Source organism: Phoxinus phoxinus, assembly GCF_949152265.1.
Source record: "Phoxinus phoxinus genome assembly, chromosome: 14".
Lineage (NCBI taxonomy): Eukaryota > Metazoa > Chordata > Actinopteri > Cypriniformes > Leuciscidae > Phoxinus > Phoxinus phoxinus.
This window is the reverse complement of record NC_136889.1, coordinates 20,842,089-20,859,188: the sequence shown is the minus strand read 5'-3', so window position 1 is coordinate 20,859,188 and position 17,100 is coordinate 20,842,089. Positions and strand designations below refer to the sequence as shown.

Sequence of the window (17,100 nt, the reverse complement as noted above, 5' to 3'; positions counted from 1 at the left end):
CAAGATCTATAAATGAAAAAAAATTACCACATGCAACTTGTACATTCTATTCCAAGTCTTCTGAAGTCATTCAATAGATTTGTGCGAGAAACAAATGTAATTCCCTGTGCAATTTGCATATGCGCATATTTAAATGTGTCCTGTCTGCATTATTCGATGTCTGAGCTTTGGCAAAGGGAAGATTATAGGCAAATAACTACGCTACTTAATTGTCTTTTTTTGTCTACTAATCCTTCAATTCTGGAAATGTTTGCCTCTGTGATGTGAATGTGGAGGTGTTGATTATTTTTGTCATTTGTGTTATCACTGTATGTGCTAAAGGGTGGATGTCATTCAGTACAGTGTTCAGGTTTACCGCGGTGTCGAAGCGAGGGAGTGTGTTTGTTATGTTTTAGTAGAATATGGCTCATTCAAGCGGTTCCTTCTGGTTGGAATGACAGACTCTCAATGGAACGTTTTGTAAACAGTTTTGTATGCCAGTTTCCAGAGGGCTGAAATCCCTGAACCCCACTTCATCAGCCCCATGACTTGCAGTTGTTTTCTGGATTGATCTGTCCTGGTTGAAAGCTACTATGTTACTATACTACTCACAAAGATAACTTTTCAATTTGCCAGACATTATAATCACGTGTTTGTGTAAATAACTCTTTGTTTTTGTCTGTAGGTTGTGTAGTCTGACTTTGAAGAAGCTAGTTGTGATGAAGGAACTTGACAAAGAGCTGATTTCTGTTGTCATTGCGGTCAAGATTCAGGTACGTAGTGATCAGCAGTGTATATTGTTTTTCAGCATGTGTATAGATTTGTTTTCCCAACAAAGACTACAACATTCATAAGTATGAAGAAAATGAACTAAATATTTTAAAAGGAAACCGTTAAAAGGATTTTATTTTATACACTGCCCAGCCCCCAAAAAGGCGTTGTTTTGATTTAAATAGGCAAATGCTTAAGAGTCTTGATGGAAATAAATGTTGTGATGTAATTTACATCAGGAAGTGCATCCATTTTTGATCAAGATCTTGTACTGTAAAGTGTATAATTTGGCAAGTGAACATGGTGTAAGCGGGTTAATGCCCTTCGAGGTGTCCATTGTCAGGTATTAATGGACTTCGGCAGAGGCTCCGCTGCGCGTCGGACGGTTCACGCCTCGCCGTCGTCCATTAATACCTGACAATGGACACCTCGTCGAGCATTAACCCTTACATATTTTTTTGTTTGTTTATGAATAAAATAAATATTAAAATTAGTATTTTTATGGAGTAACCATTTAAAAAATGCCCCTTAGCTGTTCTAAATCCACTGTAAAACACGGCTTCGCGAGGCTTATTGCTTTATTCATGCTCCCTCCCAACCACTCTTTCACAATTTGAGTCTGATGAATCTTGGCTTTGTCCTCCTGGAATATGGCCATGATGTGTCTTCCTATGGTTGTTTAAGAAATGAAAAGTCACTCACTCCATTAGTTAGTTAACTGTTGCCAAACATATAACATGCTAGAAACATAAAAATCACAGCAACAATCCTCATTTGCTTATTTAAATCCAAACAGCAATTTTTTTTTGGCCGGGCAGTGTATTACACCATAGAAGAGTCTTACAAGCAATTACATTTTTAGAATTTAATTAAAGAAATCTAATATATATACATCTTTCTTGAAAAAAAAAAAAGAAGCAATTTTCTGTGAAAATGTATATTTATGAATGAACACATTTTTTGGCCAATACAGAAGTATGGGGACAAATTCTATTCGACAAAATTAGAAAAGCCAATACAAAACACTTAGTGTTTCTTCAAAGTGATGACAAAAGGAGCAATTGTGTGAAATACAGAATGTGTGTTTGCTCCTGTGATGTAGGGCTCCAAGCGAATCCTGCGCTCTCATGAGATAGTGCTGCCCCCTGCTGGAGGGGTGGAGACTGATCTCGCTCTCACATTCTCTCTACAGGTAAAGATATCCTCAAAACACACATTTTTAAATCGCTCAATCGTAAAACAATGGCTCTGTTCCAAAACTGCCTAGTTGTCCACTGCTGCCTACACGGGCAGCTGCCTTGCTTGACAAAGAACGTCATGAGCGATAGATTTGGGACATTCTGCATCATTCTTTGCAATCCATTACGGGAGTGCTTTCACCGCAGAGGATACATGATGTGCTGCCTTGGAATTTGGCCAAAAGGGAGGTATCGTAGAAACAACATTTGCTTCAAATGCTCCCTGCGTAGACGGCTTACTAAGTTTTGAAACAGAGCCAATATTGTTCTCAATATCAATGTGCACTGAATCATTTTAGAGTTTTTATTATGAAATTGAGTTTGATTTTCTTCTTTCTGTCCCGTGTGCGTGTTTGTATGTGAGTAGTACCCTCATTTTCTGAAGCGCGAGGGAAATAAGTTGCAAATCCTGCTTCAGAGGAGGAAGAGGTACAAAAACAGAACAATTTTGGGTTACAAGACGTTGGCTGCTGGTTCTATAGACATGGCAGAGGTATTTCAGGTTTCTTACTGAAGTTAATTGCCACTTTTGAAGCGCACACACATGCTTTCATGCTGATTTGTTTGTGTTTGTGTGCAGGTGATGCAGCATCCTGCAGAAGGAGGGCAGGTCTTGGCTCTGTGCAGTAATCAGAAGGAGCTTCTGGGAAAAGTTGCTGAGATTTGGATCTATTCCCTGTCCAGTCAGCCGATAGACCATGAAGAGGCGGTCATTCTGGGACAGAAAATCAAATGTTCTGGTAAAAAAAAAAAAAACATCAAGCCATAGAAATACATTTTTAATGAATTAGTCAATGGCATGTCCCTGACAATAACCAATTGTATTTTCTATATATATGACCAATTGTGTTTTTTTAATGTGTGTTGCTTCTTTATTGTGTATTTTAAGCGTGACTTGAACTAGGGATGCCTAGCCTGATATATTGGCACCTTATTGGATATCAGCTATTTATTTGTTGGTTAATTTTTACGATTTTACCCGATTATTGGATGTTTAATTCTGCCTATTTTAATACTTAGATCATCATTTAGCATTAACTTAAAGGTATAGTGATATATCATGGCAAAAATAAAATTTAATTTGATCGGTTATTGACCATTACCTAAAAATAATTATTTGTAACTGTGCATTCCTAGCTGGGACGCTGTATTGACCAATCAGCATTCAGGACTGGACCTGTCTTTTTTATAATATTGTTTGTTTGACTTGGTAGATAATTACTCCGAAGAAGAGTATGAAAGCTTCTCTTCAGAGCAGGAGGCCAGTGATGACGCAGCACAAGGACAGGTCATTACAAGCACACACACAAATAAATCCACCTTCCCTTTCTTCTTGCTGACCCGTGTTTGTACATGCTCCTTAGGATCTTGAGGATGACGAATACGAGATAAGGAAGCCCAAAAAGCAGAGGAGGTCAATAGTCCGGACGGCGTCAATCACCAGGGTAAGAACACCGGAGAACAATCGCGGTCATCACTTTCAGATGTGATCTTGTAGCCTACTAAACAGACTGTTAACATGAGCGTGTATGTCTGTGTTTGTTTCTCTTTCTCCATTAGCAGCAGAACTTTAAGCAGCGTGTGGTGGCGTTGCTCAAACGGTTCCGAGTTTCTGATGAGGTTGGTGAATACAGGGTTTACTTGTTGCTTAAAGTGCACCTATTATGCTGTTTTCAGATATTACCTTTCATGTAGTGTGCAAAATAGCACACTACACTATCGTCAGTAAATCCAGTCCTACTTTCTGCTCAAACCTATGTAGGTTTGTAACATATTTGCATAATAATTATTATCAATTATCATTGGCTGCCCGTGAACATCTACTTTGACCCGCCTTCAAACACTATAGTTGTAGCTGAGGCCTGGAGGAGTTTGGTTCATGTTGTCGACATGTTGAAAAGATGCTGTTTTCTGAGCTGCAAAAGCAAATCCATTTTGCATGCACTTCCAAAGGATGAGGACTCGGGCTCAAATTGATAACGGTAAAACCAACATCATCGTTACTGTTGGTACAGATATGGTTATGGGCATTTAGAGAGACCAAATCCTATATAAAATAATTCCGGACACTGTGTGAAAGAGGTGATTTGAAATGTATATAATGAGAAAGTGTTTTTGGATCTTGGATGCCTGTAAACCTATTGCAGGAAACCTCCAAAACGACTTTGAAATGGCATAATTAGGGCACTTTAAATGTTCAAATACATGTTTGTCAGATTGTGCTTGTTCACTTGTGTGTTGGCCCAATAAGTACACTTTTCTAGTATGAGTGAAATCTCAAACTTTTTTCCTTCTCAATGGACCAAATCCATGTTTGTGTGCAACTTATATTGTGGTTAAAGGAACACGCAGAATTGTTGGGACTTTAGTTTATTCACCGTATCCCCCAGAGTTAGATAAGTTCATACATACTCTTTTTCATCTCCGTGCGTACCGTAACTCTGTCTCACGCACCCACCGCTAGCCTAGCTTAGCACAAAGACTGGAGGTAAACGGCTCCAGCTAGCATAATGCTCCCAATAAGTGACAAAATAACACCAACATTTTCCTATTTAATTGTTCTGATTTGTATAATAGTCGCAGCGTTTACAAATAACAAGGATAGCCATCTTCTAACCGTGTACATACTGGGACATATTCTCAGAAGTCGAAGCACTGCTACTTGGGTGGAGTGATTTGCTCGCAGCACCTGGGCGACTTATTGGGAGCAGTATGCTAGCTGGAGCCGTTTACTCCAGTCTTTGTGCTAAGCTAGGCTAGCGGTGGGTGCGTCAGACAGTTACGGCACGCACAGAGATTAACTTATCTAACTCTGGGGGAGACGGTGAATAAGCCCAAGCCCAATGTCCCAAAAAGTTGGCGTGTTCCTTTCACTAAATATACTGTAGAGTTACATAAGCTTCGTTGAGACTTAGTTCATATCCGATTTTTGTGAATATCCGATTGAAATTCAATCAGATTTAGCAAGTGTGAACGGAAAAAAATACCATGAAATATGTGGTTTGAAATCCTATTAAAATCCCTTTCTGAAAATCCATTTCAGTCTGACTGCTCTGATCTGATTTCGTGTGGTTTGTCACTTTCTTATGCTATGAAAAACGCATTCCAGCCTCTTAACTTTTAGCCGCTGCCTCACAAGACACAGTAGTACAGCGCGGCGGCTACATGTTGTCATGTTGTAAGTAAGACAACATGTGTATTACAAACCTCTCCAAGTTGCGGATGTTGTTGTTGTTTTTGGCATATACTTACCAATGCGACGTTATTGCCATAGAAACCAATGCAGATATTCCGATAAACGAAAGTGCACCACGGAACATATAAATCAGATCCGAATATTTGCGATACACAGTGTGTACAGTCAATAATTTAGATCAGATTACAATCAGATATACAACTAATCAGATTTTGGGCTGACAGTGTGAATGTAGCCTAAGACTTCTAACCTCTGACATGATAGGTAGTTCAACATTTCCCCTAATAAAGTCATTTGATAAATGTTTAGTGCTAGGAAGATAATTTCTTCAACTCTTGCATGACAGCGTTGAGTCTGAGAGTCCGTAGGCTGGAGGCCTGACCCTTAAGTGACTCCACAGATTAATTTAGCCATGCATGATCAGCACTGCTAGGGAAACCGAAACCCTGTTAGCTGATAATCTTGCCGAGTACAGTTCTGCACAATGAGAGCAGGACTGGAATAAGGACTTTGACTATGTTCTGAACAGCATTGTAGCATATATTCTTCTGGCATTATGCGAAAATATATATGCTGCATGCATGGAAAAACTGGATGAGCTACTATATTTGGATTTTATTTTTTGCCTACAATGCAAAGCATTTGATTTAACCTTTAATTTTCAATGTCATGAACTAAAGTAATTATATATATATATATAATTATTGTTTTTTTTTTATATTGGACTGTTCATTTTTGACACATTGGATTACATACATAATTGGATTGAGATTATTTGCTGAATGAATGCACAACGTGAGGCGCACAACGTGAGGCGGTCATGTGACATAATATTGTAGCAAAGTAGCATACTATTTTACTATAATTGCATAATGCACTTCATTTAAAAAAGAAAAAGGCAATTTATAGTATATCCTCAGTATGCAGAAAATTATAATCTAGTATTCAGTACCATACCATTCCAAAAAAAAAAAATGCTGCCCACAGCGAAGCAAACACTTGCCACTTTGGGTTCAGAGGTCAGTCCTGTCTCAAGGACAGGACGTGTGTGTTGATGTGCAGAAGCAGCAGTGACGTCCAGCGGGGACAGAAACATGATCTCATCAGCATTATGTTTCAGATTACTTCCTGTTCTGACAATACGCTGATTCTTATTATGGAACACACTAAAGCCTGACTGAAGGTTTTTTCAGCAATATTTTATTACAGGAAATTATTGAACACTAGGCATTTTGAACACCAGTCAGTATGGATACATTTTGGAATTTAATACTAGCTAACTACTTACTAAGTACTGCTCCGTATATACTGGATACCGACTAATATTACAAAAACAGTAGTACGAGAAACAATATTGTGATTTATTTTATGAAATACATATAACTGTTGTCACATGACCTCCTAATGTTGCATTCATTTAGCAATTGGTATAGTGGTTGGCAATAACAATGGTGAACTTTATCCAAGACTTTCATTTTTCATCATCTTTTAGATTTTGGAAGCAAACTCTTTAAAATGGAATGTTAATATTTGATGTGAGTCATTATTTACTCATTGTGTAATGATTATTTAGTTTATAACATCTAATGCAGAAATGACGTTAGTGCATTTAGCTCAATCAGCAGCAGCTTGCTAATATTTGAAGAAGCTGGATTTACACTGACCATTGATGGTTGCAAACTAAGTCCTTGATTGATTTCCTGTCTTATTAATATTATTCAGGAACATCACATGCCGCTTTGGGATCGATTCCCCTGCAGCTGAGTCTGAGCACTTTCTGTTTTATCAGATTATGCTTAACCCTCTGTCTCTGTCTCATCTCCTGGCCGTCACTTCCATGCAGTTCAAATGAGGAATACATGTTTAAATGTCTGTAGGTGTTGGACTCGGAGCAGGACCCAGCCGAGCCGCCTCCAGAGGTAGAGGAAGATCTGGATCTAGAGAGTTTGGATTTTGAGAATCCGAGTGACAGTGGACCGGATCTGGATGATGATGAAAGTGTTCTCAGCACCCCAAAACCGCAACTCAAGTATGTTGATGAGAGAGAGTTTGTTCATTAGTGTATGTGTAGTGCCTATTTTAATATTGAGATGTGTGTTGTTTTATTAACCGTTTGTGTGTGTGTTTGTGTGTGTGTGTGTGTGTGGGATTTAGGCCATATTTCGAAGGAATTTCTCTATCCAGCTCTCAGACAGAAATTGGCAGCATTCACAGCATTAGGAGTCACAGAGAGCCGCCCAGTCCAGTAAGAACACACTCATGTGTTTAGTAGATATTGAAATAAGCACATAACATAATTAAACTTATATTGTCTTAAAATAAAGCTAATTATACTAACCTAATAACTAAATAATAAACCCTAATTTAAACCCTTTCCTAAAATATATGTATCATTCAAAAGTTAGGTGGTCAGTAAGATTTATTTATTTTTTATTCACAAAAGAACAAAAGAAATCAATTGAAGCATTAAGCAAGATCAGCAAGGACAATTGCTGTTCTTTTATATGTATATATAACAGTTTACACAAAAATATGAAACAGCAAAACTGTTTTCAACATTTTCAACACCAAATAAATCAGAATATTAGAATGATTTCTGAAGGATCATGTGACACTGAAGACTGGAGTCATGATGCTGAAAATTCAGCTTTGCCATCACAGGAATAAAATTAAATAAAAAACAGTTAAGTTTAAAATGTAATATTTCATAATATTAGCGTTTTTACTATATTTTTATCAAATAAATGCAGCCCTGGTGAGCATAGAAGACTTATCTTACCAACCCAACATTTTTGTACTGTAATCTATATAGCAATTTTGAACCACTTTTCCCTGTGAGGAGAAAGGAGCAGATAGATTAGAAACACAAAGACTCCAGTTAAATAAATCCCCAGCTAACTCTCTACTTCTCTCTCTCTTTCTCTGTCCAGATGGATCCTGATAAAATAAGGACTGGAGGTGGGAAGTTTCAGATGGATAATGAATCTGATCATATTTCTATGGTATGTCCTTCATTACCACAAGATATTCACTGAAAATCAGATCAAGACTCGTGTTCATCTGCTTTGTGATGAGCTCTGACAGACACTGTAAAGCTGAATCATGGCTTAGGACTCACCCACATTGAATCAACACGTGGAGTAAACAGGATGTAAACAGGAAGCTAAAGTGTAAAACAATGTTATTTTGTATGCGTGTCCAAACTAGGACTAGGTAAAATATAAAATATGCTTTATATATATTTTCTGCCGATATAACTTATGCAGTTATTATCATTTGCTTTTTTATTTTGAGGAGCAAACCAAGAGCAATGATAGTTTTGTCTACACACATTAACTAAGGACGAACCAAACGCAGTATATACACAGGGAGAACTAGCTTGGGCTAATCGGTATCTAAGAAAAGAGTATTTAAGGTCAAACTGAACTGAAACAAAAGACAGGAATGAAAACACAAAGAAGCCAAACATGACCCTGACAATATTATACATGGTATATATAGTGTTTTAAAAAAAATTTATGTGTGTCTCTGGGTTTTAGGGTCATCCTGAGGTTGTGACCCCTACCACAGAATTGGAGATGATGGACAACATGGACACTTTCATGGAGAGGTTGCCTCCAACTGGCCGGATGACCAAAACTGAGTCACTCATCATTCCATCCAACCGGTGAGGACAGGATACACAAAGCTTTTATCTCTGCGGTACATATTGTGAGATATAGAGAGCGTAATAGATCGTTTCCTGTTTTAGATTACTATATTTCAAGATGCTGTACATTTAACTTAGTTTTTGTATGTGTGTGTTGGTATTAAAAAAAGTTCTGCAATATGAATGACTTTCTGTCTTGATGTGAAGGGTGGAGCCAAAGTTGGCAGGGCGACGGGGGCGGAGCACATCACTTAAAGAGAGGCAGCCCAGTCGACCGCCCAACGAGAGAGCCAACAGCCTGGACAACGAGCGCTCGCTTGACACACGCTGCCACCTACAGGTCAGATAGAAGCTCGCTGCATACAGCAAATGTACTCCAGTTTCTAAACAGAAGCAACAGGTTGTTACTTTATTTTAACATTTTCATTGTACCAATTTTGGTCCCTGTTCTGGTTAGATTCCACGTAAAACTGTTTACGACCAGTTGAACCACATCCTGGTGTCAGACAGCTATCTCCCCGACAGCATCATCCTCATCAACACCTCAGACTGGCAGGGCCAGGTATGATTGACAGCTGTCAATACGCCATCACAGTTTTTTCCAATTATCATTGGTAGATTTTGGCTGGTGACCTATATTTCATAATAATATTCCTATTATTATAAACATATGAAAATAGTAATACCATTAATATATAAATATAATGATAAAACATAATACACACAAAGTTTAGGGCTGGTAATTTATTACCAAGGCATTTATTTAACAAAAAAAACAGTATTAAATTTAAAATTATTATTTTTGTTCATATATTTTAAATGTAATTTATCCCTGTGATGGCAAATCTGAATTTTCAGCTCCATTACTCCAGTCTTTAGTGTCAGATGATCTTTCAGAAATAATTTTAATATGCTGATTTGATAATAAAAATAAAAGTTTCCTGTTTTTGTGGAGATCATACATTAAATACTTGAATGACAAGTACTTAATCATATCTGATTATTGTCCTCTTTTTATTAACTTAATTGACTCAAAGTTAAAGATAAGATCATGAATAGGACTATACATAAGATTCATAGCATATTAATTATAAGTCTGTCATCAGTACAAAAACAGCTTCAGCTCTTGGCTCTTTTCCTCTCAGTATGTATCTGAGGTGTTACAGAATCACGGTCTTCCTGTTGTGTGTACATATACCATGGCTGACGTACAGGCAGCGTTCAGCACCATCATCGCCCGCATACAGAGATTGTGAGGAAACGCACATACACATTGAATTATTTTTGCCATTTCATTTTACAGTTGTTGTTTTTACCAGGATAGTAACACACTATGTACCCCCCCACACCCTGTTACTCTTTTTGTCATTCTCTCTAGTTGTAACAGTAACTCAGTCACACCGACTCCAGTGCGGATCGGAGTAGCAGGAGCTCAGCATTACCTGTCTGCCGTTTTGCGTTTGTTTGTGGATCACTTGACGCATAAAACCCCCGACTGGCTCGGATACCTGCGATTCCTCATCATCCCTCTCGGTGAGTGCAGGAGTTAGAGGAAAAAATTAGCATGCACTGACCAGTAAATCACTACCAGAAGCGCTAAAAATGTGTGTGTATGTGTGTAGGGGTTCATCCAGTGGCTAAATATCTGGCCAGTATAGACTACAGATATAACAGTCTGTTCCAGGACTCGGCATGGAGAGATCTTTTCCACAAACCAGAAGCACCATCCTCAGGTAACTGTCTCTCTCTGATAGTCACTCACTCTCAATTCTATCCATCTAAATAACACACACACACACACACACACACACACACACACACACACACACACACACACACACACACACACACACACACACACACACACACACACAACAAACTCATGTTTTCTGTCCATGTCCATGGTGACCTAATTTGAGGTCTGCGTGAGGAAACAAGCTTATAAATATAAGTGTGTGTGTGTAAGTGTAAGTATATATATTTTCTCTTTTTCTCTGTCAACTTCTTTCTCCAGCAGTTCAGGACAGTCCAGATATTGTTTCCAGAGTGACACAGTACATGTTGGGAGCAAATGGAGCTCATCAGTTGCCCATAGCAGAGGCAATGCTCACCTACAAGCAGAAAAGGTAATACACACCCAAAGTGCAGCCCTGGTCCACATTTACTGTATATAAAGGAATTCAAAAGTTCAGAGAAGGCAACATAAATGCTGTGCTGAACACACTGAATATGGAATATCAGTTTGATTTTTAACATGTTACCACTTTATAATAAAACATATTCAAAGATTACATGTGTCTACAATTGTATTTGGCTAAATACAATTTGAAAATATCAATAAACTATTGATATGAAAGTGCTTTGAATATGTGTTATTAGAGGCTGGGTTCATTTTCTGGTGCTCTGAAGATGCAGATATCTGGTTTTCTACTCAAAAACTGACACTCGACCCATGTTGTGCATTTTTCCAGATATCTGCATCTTTTTTCATGAGCATCCTTTTCCTTAAAGTCATGTTTTGTAAAGAAAGCATGTGGATGTCAATGTTGATCATCTCTGTCTGTGAATAACTTACTTTATTTCTCTTTATTATTTTATTTTCCTTGCCCTCTCTGAAGGAAAAAGAGCTTTCATTTTGATTTTGCACTAAGGTATTGTGGTCCTCCTGCCTGTGCTGATACTGTAGCCAATCAGATACATATCATCTTCGGCCTCTTGCTTCCTGTCGCTCTCTCATCTCATCTCATATATAGCATCAAGGTTGAGTTATGGCTGTGGGAGAGCAAAGAGATGCTTTTGAAACTCTAGAGATTCTATACACACTTTGATTCGTGAGAAATTCTGGGTCAAAACAGTTCAGTGGGCTTATGTGATGGGACTTTCTGTCAAATTGAGCATTGCAGTTTCTCTAAAATTGGTCCATCTCCTCCACCTTGTGCCGTCTTTAGAATTAGCCATTAAATTGTATAATGAAGGCTGCTGTGTGGAATGAATCTGAAGGTTTTATTGGATCTCTTGCTGTCCTGGGATATGAATATTACCTCCATCATCCTCTGAACACCTCCGATGTCCTTCAGCAGAGCAGTGTAAGCTTCTCATAACATTCAAAACTAGATGTCCTCCCAGGACTCAGAAAAATAGCTTTGGATTTTTTTAGCTGGAGTTTGTGGAGCAGAAGAAGCATTTATTCCATGTCCTCTGTAGAGGACTTCAGAACTCAGTTATGAAAAAAATTAGGCAAAAATGATGTTTATACCCGTTCCTTTAATTATGATCAAATAAAAACATTGTTAATTGCTAATAAAAAATGTTTTTATTATCCGAGTATTTATTTAGTACTTTGGCACAGAAATCTGAACTTCCACTACAGTAAAAATAATTTCTCAATCATATTCTGAAATGTATTATAGACTGATTTGATATAATTTGTTATAAATATATTATTAATAAACAAATATAATAATTATATTTAATTCCTGCTATACAATTAGTGTAAACAGGTAAAAATAAGAGTTCCAAATCTGAAACATTTTCATTTACATTTTTCTTCATGTTATTACATCGTTTTACGGCAACTTTATATATATATATAATTCGTAAATGATTAAAGTGCATTTCTGGGTCCCAGAGGATATTCTCAATTTAAATGGCAAAGTAAAGGATGCAAATGATTTCAAATGATTCCATTGTATAAAAAAAGACAAAGAAAATATCTAGGGTGAACAGACTTTAAGATGGAGGTAAAATTCATTCATTTTTCTGTCTTGGCTTTGTTTTCATTTTTCTCTATTCTAGTGAACACACACACACTCTCTCTCTCTCTCACACACTCACAATCACAGCAGGTGCTTGAAGTAGCGCTGCTGATTTCTCAGTTTTTGGTTTCATCTGTGTCCCTTTATGCTCTGGTGCGCAGAGCAATAAAACCTCTGTTCCGCTTTTCACTGAGAGCAGCTTCTATTTCTGCTCAGATGAACTCAACGAACTCTCTATATTTGGGCTTGTGTTGTGTTCTTGGGGTGGTTCGTTGGCACAGAGATTATTTATTATTTCGGTTCTCATATAATTTGCTTCTGATTCTGGGTTTTGCTTCCATCAGAGATGGTTTAACAAAACATGAAATTTCAGTCTGAATTAATATACATATAGTATACATATATAAATATATATATACCCAATTTTATGCTGAATAGAGTGGCCATTTCATGATATATTTTATTGTTTGTAGTATAATGTACAAGTTATTGTACATCACATTATTTTTGGTTGCTAGATCTATAATCTCTGCTTTAGACCACCTCTGGTTCAATTAGGCTAAGTCTGAGCTCTGATTGGCTGAGAATGCTGCTTTTTTCCCCAGTATCTTCTATGGAGTGAATGGGGCAGTGGCAGAACGGCAACAGTTGATTGGAATTACACAGTCTTGTCTCGCTTCACAGCGTTTCTTTGCAGCATGCTTGAACGAATCAGATAGTGGCAATGCCAAATTCAGTGTTTGAAGCCTTTTCTCCTCAGAGATAATTTTTTCCTTAATAGATCAATGTTCTTTAATAGATACAATCTACGATGCCTCAGAAACATAATATGGGTGTGGTTTAGCATGGGGGGCATTCTGGTTACTATAGTTTTTCATTCATTTCTAGGAAGAAAATAAAACCTGACAGATTTGTATTTATAAAAAAAACACTCCAAAATAGTTTTTTGTCCTTCAAATGAGTTTTTGTTTGGACTTTTTGTGTATGGTATGTTTATGTGAACTTTGTGTTTTTGACAACAGTCTGTGTATTTGAAAGTTTAAGCGCAATAAGAGGTGAAAGAGAACTTATTTTAATACTCACGGGACGCGCCTTCTAACAGCCAGCTTTGGATGTTTGCGCTCAGAAATATTTGAAGTTTAGACTTGTATGGCTTTTAAAATGCTTGCAAATAATAAACTTTCATGATGATGATGAAGAAATGGAATGTCACACGAGCGTGACGACTGCGATAGAGACTAATCCATATCAAACAGATTATTTTGTGTTTTAGGAGCTGAGGCACAAGCTCCGCCCTCTTCTAGATAGGGGGGGGTGGGGAGTAGCAGCTCATTTGCATTTAAAGATACATGCACAACAACAGCATGTTTTTCCTTCCACTCCAAAATGGGCATTTACAACATGGTATAATAAACTATCTGTGGGGTATTTTGAGCTGAAAATTCACAGACACATTCTGGGGCCAACTGAGACATAAGTTATCTAGTAAAAAGGGGCATAATAGGTCCCCTTTAATGTGATATATTTGTGTGGTGTTTTACATATTTAGAAGCGTTTTCTTTCTAAAATAGTCAAATCTATTTCTTCATAGAAGTGAATAGGTAACTATGCTAACCAGGATTTGTTTTCCCTTGAGGGTGGGCGGGGCCTTTTTGCTCACTGTATTAATTTAGTCAGTCAGTAAACAATGTCTCCTTTTTTTCCTCACAGTCCTGATGAAGACTCGAGCCAGAAATTTATCCCTTTTATTGGGGTATGTCATCCATTTACAATTAAGCTTTACAGTTTTATGCTTTTTTAATTTCTGTATTTGATTTTGGATTTTGATTTCAATATATTCAGTATATTTGATTTCCACTTGTCTGCAGGTGGTGAAAGTGGGGATTGTTGAACAAACTTCTGCCACATCTGGTTAGTTATACTGTCAATGTATTATATATTAAATAGGGCTGTCAATCGAACATGTTAACTTTCTAAAGCCTGACGTAGGATATAATAGTCACATGGAACAAATTTTGAAATGGAAAAAAAAAGTAAACAAACATTTTACTTATTTGTTTTTTATTGAGTGTTATAATTTTTGATCCAGCAGGTGTTGATGGCTTATATAGTATGACATAGTGAGATTATAGAGCTCACACTCATGGAGGAAAAAACTTACCCAAACTGAGCAATAATATGCAGCAATAATATGCAGCAATAATATGCAGCAATAATATGCAGTTTGGTCCAATTGCTGATATTTATATGGCCAAAATATTAAATTATGAAAGAGATCTTATGAAAACATAGTGCAATGCAATAGAATGATGAGTGAGAGGTATACAGTACAATTAAACGCTCCTCAAAAGCCTGATGTATGAAAATTGATGCTTGCATTTTTATCATAACACAAAAAAATTATGTTTGGATAATCAAGTAAACCTAAGTGGCTTCAGTCCAGTAAGTATTCATCTTGAAATATTATTAACAATATAAAAGTTTACTTGATAAAACCATTAAAGATTTCACATATTTAGAATTATACTAAAAGGCCTTTTACCTTTAAAAATGAAAGTATGAACTAGTAATCATAGGTTAATTTAGAGGCCTTATAAATTTGCATATCAAATATATGATACAATGTGCTTTATAGACCTTATGTAGCCCCGCCCGTTTTCTGTTTCCACAGCATGAAGGTAAGACCTTATGCATTTATAAATGAACCACTGGTTTTAAAATCTTTCCGGTCTACTGACATTTGTGATGATATCCGCTTTAAAAATTGCTACGCTCACGATAACTTTTTGTTAAGTAAATCCACTTCACCAGCTAATTACTCTTCGACTGAGATGCCATATGAATATACAGAGCTACCGCAAAAACAAAAGTTCAAACACACAATTCTAAAGATGGCTGCACGCTTGTTTCTCTGGCTCATAAGGTCTATAGGGTTAAGAAAGTAAAAATGCATTTTAAAAAACGGCTAACAGTCCTAAAATTAAATATAAACAATTGTGAACCTACAATATTTGTTATATTTATTATATTTCAATAATGTTGATGCATGTGATCGTGTGTTCGTAGGCGATTCAGATGACGCTGCTCCTGTGGGATCTGCTCTTCTCTCCTCTACTCCTCCTGCACAGATCTCCCCATTACTGAAAGAGGCATCTCCAACGCCTCCCTCTTCTCCCTCTGTACACTTGTTCAGGTACTCTCTCACACACACACACACACACACACACACACACACACACACACACACACACACACACACACACACACACACACACACACAGCGCTAAGTGTCTGAGATCTCTTTAGTCTTCTATTTCTTCAACTTGTGTGTGTGTGTGTGGCTGCAGTTCTCCTGGAGGGGGCCAGGGGGAGCTGATGGGTCTTCAGGTTGATTATTGGATTGCTCCGTCAGAAAGGAAGAAAGAAGTGGAGAAGAGAGATTCCTCTGGCAAAAACACGCTGAAGTGCACCTTCCGCTCGCTGCAGGTTAGCCGTCTCCCACTGGCCGGGGCAGAGTTTACACATCAGCCGACCATGTCCATGACTGTTGTCACCAAAGAGAAAAATAAAAAGGGTAAGACCGGGAACCACATAATTGCACAGTGCCGCTTTACATTACAGCAACACATTCAGTGACAGCCAGTTTATAAAATGTACTGTTTCGTTGAATAAGCATTAAAAGCACTCTGTCTCTGTGTTCAGTGATGTTTCTGCCTAAAAAGACCAAGGATAAGGAGGCGGAGTCTAAGAGTCAGGTGATAGAGGGCATAAGTCGACTCATCTGCACAGCCAAACACCAGCAGACCATGCTGAAAGGTGATCAGCCAATCAGAATTCATCAAAGTAATCACTACAACTTTCAATAAAATCAGAAAACGTTGCTTAAATGGGTCATATCATCATCATCAGTTCATTGAAAACATACTGCAAAACCTCCTCCTTCGAAAACATACTGCAAAACCTCCTCCTTCGAAAACATACTGCAAAACCTCCTCCTTCGAAAACATACTGCAAAACAGCCCCATATCAATACAAATAGTTTTGTGGATCTGCAACAAAGTAATGCCGGTCCTGCAAAGACACTGTTATTGAAGAATAGGGCTGTTCAGTTATATTTATAATGCAAACCAACAGCTCTTAAACATTGACTAACAATATATAAATGGACTTAAGGGATTTCAAATTAATAATGAAAATAATGTAGAAAATGACCCCTTTAAGTAATCAGTGTATACACTTGTCAATTAAATTAAATTATTTTTTATTTTTATTTTATAATAATAAAGTATATACAGTTCAAAACTTTGGGATACTTTTTTTAAGTAATTAATAATTTTATTCAGCATTAATACTTTTATTTACCGTATTATAAAATTTGACATTATTACAAAATATTTAATTTTCAAACAAATGCTGTTCTGTTCATCAAAGAATCCTGAATTTTGTTGTTGCCATTTCCACTCAAATATTAACCAGCACAATAATAATAAGAAATGTTTCTTGAGCATCAAA

The 17,100-nt window shown here is 37.2% G+C and overlaps 1 protein-coding gene across 16 annotated transcripts in view; it reads left to right on the top strand.

Annotated features, from left to right (window-relative positions):
* Positions 1 to 17,100, top strand: part of pacs2 (phosphofurin acidic cluster sorting protein 2) — a 36,208-nt gene that overhangs the window by 15,782 nt on the left and 3,326 nt on the right. Inside the window, exons 2-24 of one of the 16 annotated variants that reach the window (XM_079635243.1) lie at positions 665 to 752; positions 1,853 to 1,942; positions 2,356 to 2,481; positions 2,569 to 2,728; positions 3,203 to 3,276; positions 3,353 to 3,433; positions 3,552 to 3,608; positions 7,062 to 7,213; positions 7,339 to 7,429; positions 8,115 to 8,186; positions 8,724 to 8,851; positions 9,041 to 9,173; positions 9,291 to 9,395; positions 9,979 to 10,085; positions 10,212 to 10,366; positions 10,456 to 10,566; positions 10,848 to 10,959; positions 11,452 to 11,484; positions 14,299 to 14,341; positions 14,457 to 14,499; positions 15,655 to 15,781; positions 15,936 to 16,162; positions 16,291 to 16,404. In XM_079635243.1, coding sequence (XP_079491369.1) covers positions 665 to 752; positions 1,853 to 1,942; positions 2,356 to 2,481; positions 2,569 to 2,728; positions 3,203 to 3,276; positions 3,353 to 3,433; positions 3,552 to 3,608; positions 7,062 to 7,213; positions 7,339 to 7,429; positions 8,115 to 8,186; positions 8,724 to 8,851; positions 9,041 to 9,173; positions 9,291 to 9,395; positions 9,979 to 10,085; positions 10,212 to 10,366; positions 10,456 to 10,566; positions 10,848 to 10,959; positions 11,452 to 11,484; positions 14,299 to 14,341; positions 14,457 to 14,499; positions 15,655 to 15,781; positions 15,936 to 16,162; positions 16,291 to 16,404 — 2,429 coding nt within the window. Of the gene's footprint in view, positions 1 to 664; positions 753 to 1,852; positions 1,943 to 2,355; positions 2,482 to 2,568; positions 2,729 to 3,202; positions 3,277 to 3,352; positions 3,434 to 3,548; positions 3,609 to 7,061; positions 7,214 to 7,338; positions 7,430 to 8,114; positions 8,187 to 8,723; positions 8,852 to 9,040; positions 9,174 to 9,290; positions 9,396 to 9,978; positions 10,086 to 10,211; positions 10,367 to 10,455; positions 10,567 to 10,847; positions 10,960 to 11,451; positions 11,485 to 14,298; positions 14,342 to 14,456; positions 14,500 to 15,654; positions 15,782 to 15,935; positions 16,163 to 16,290; positions 16,432 to 17,100 lie in introns of all 16 variants that reach the window. The other 15 variants (XM_079635239.1, XM_079635244.1, XM_079635241.1 and 12 more) reach the window with 15 other exon arrangements.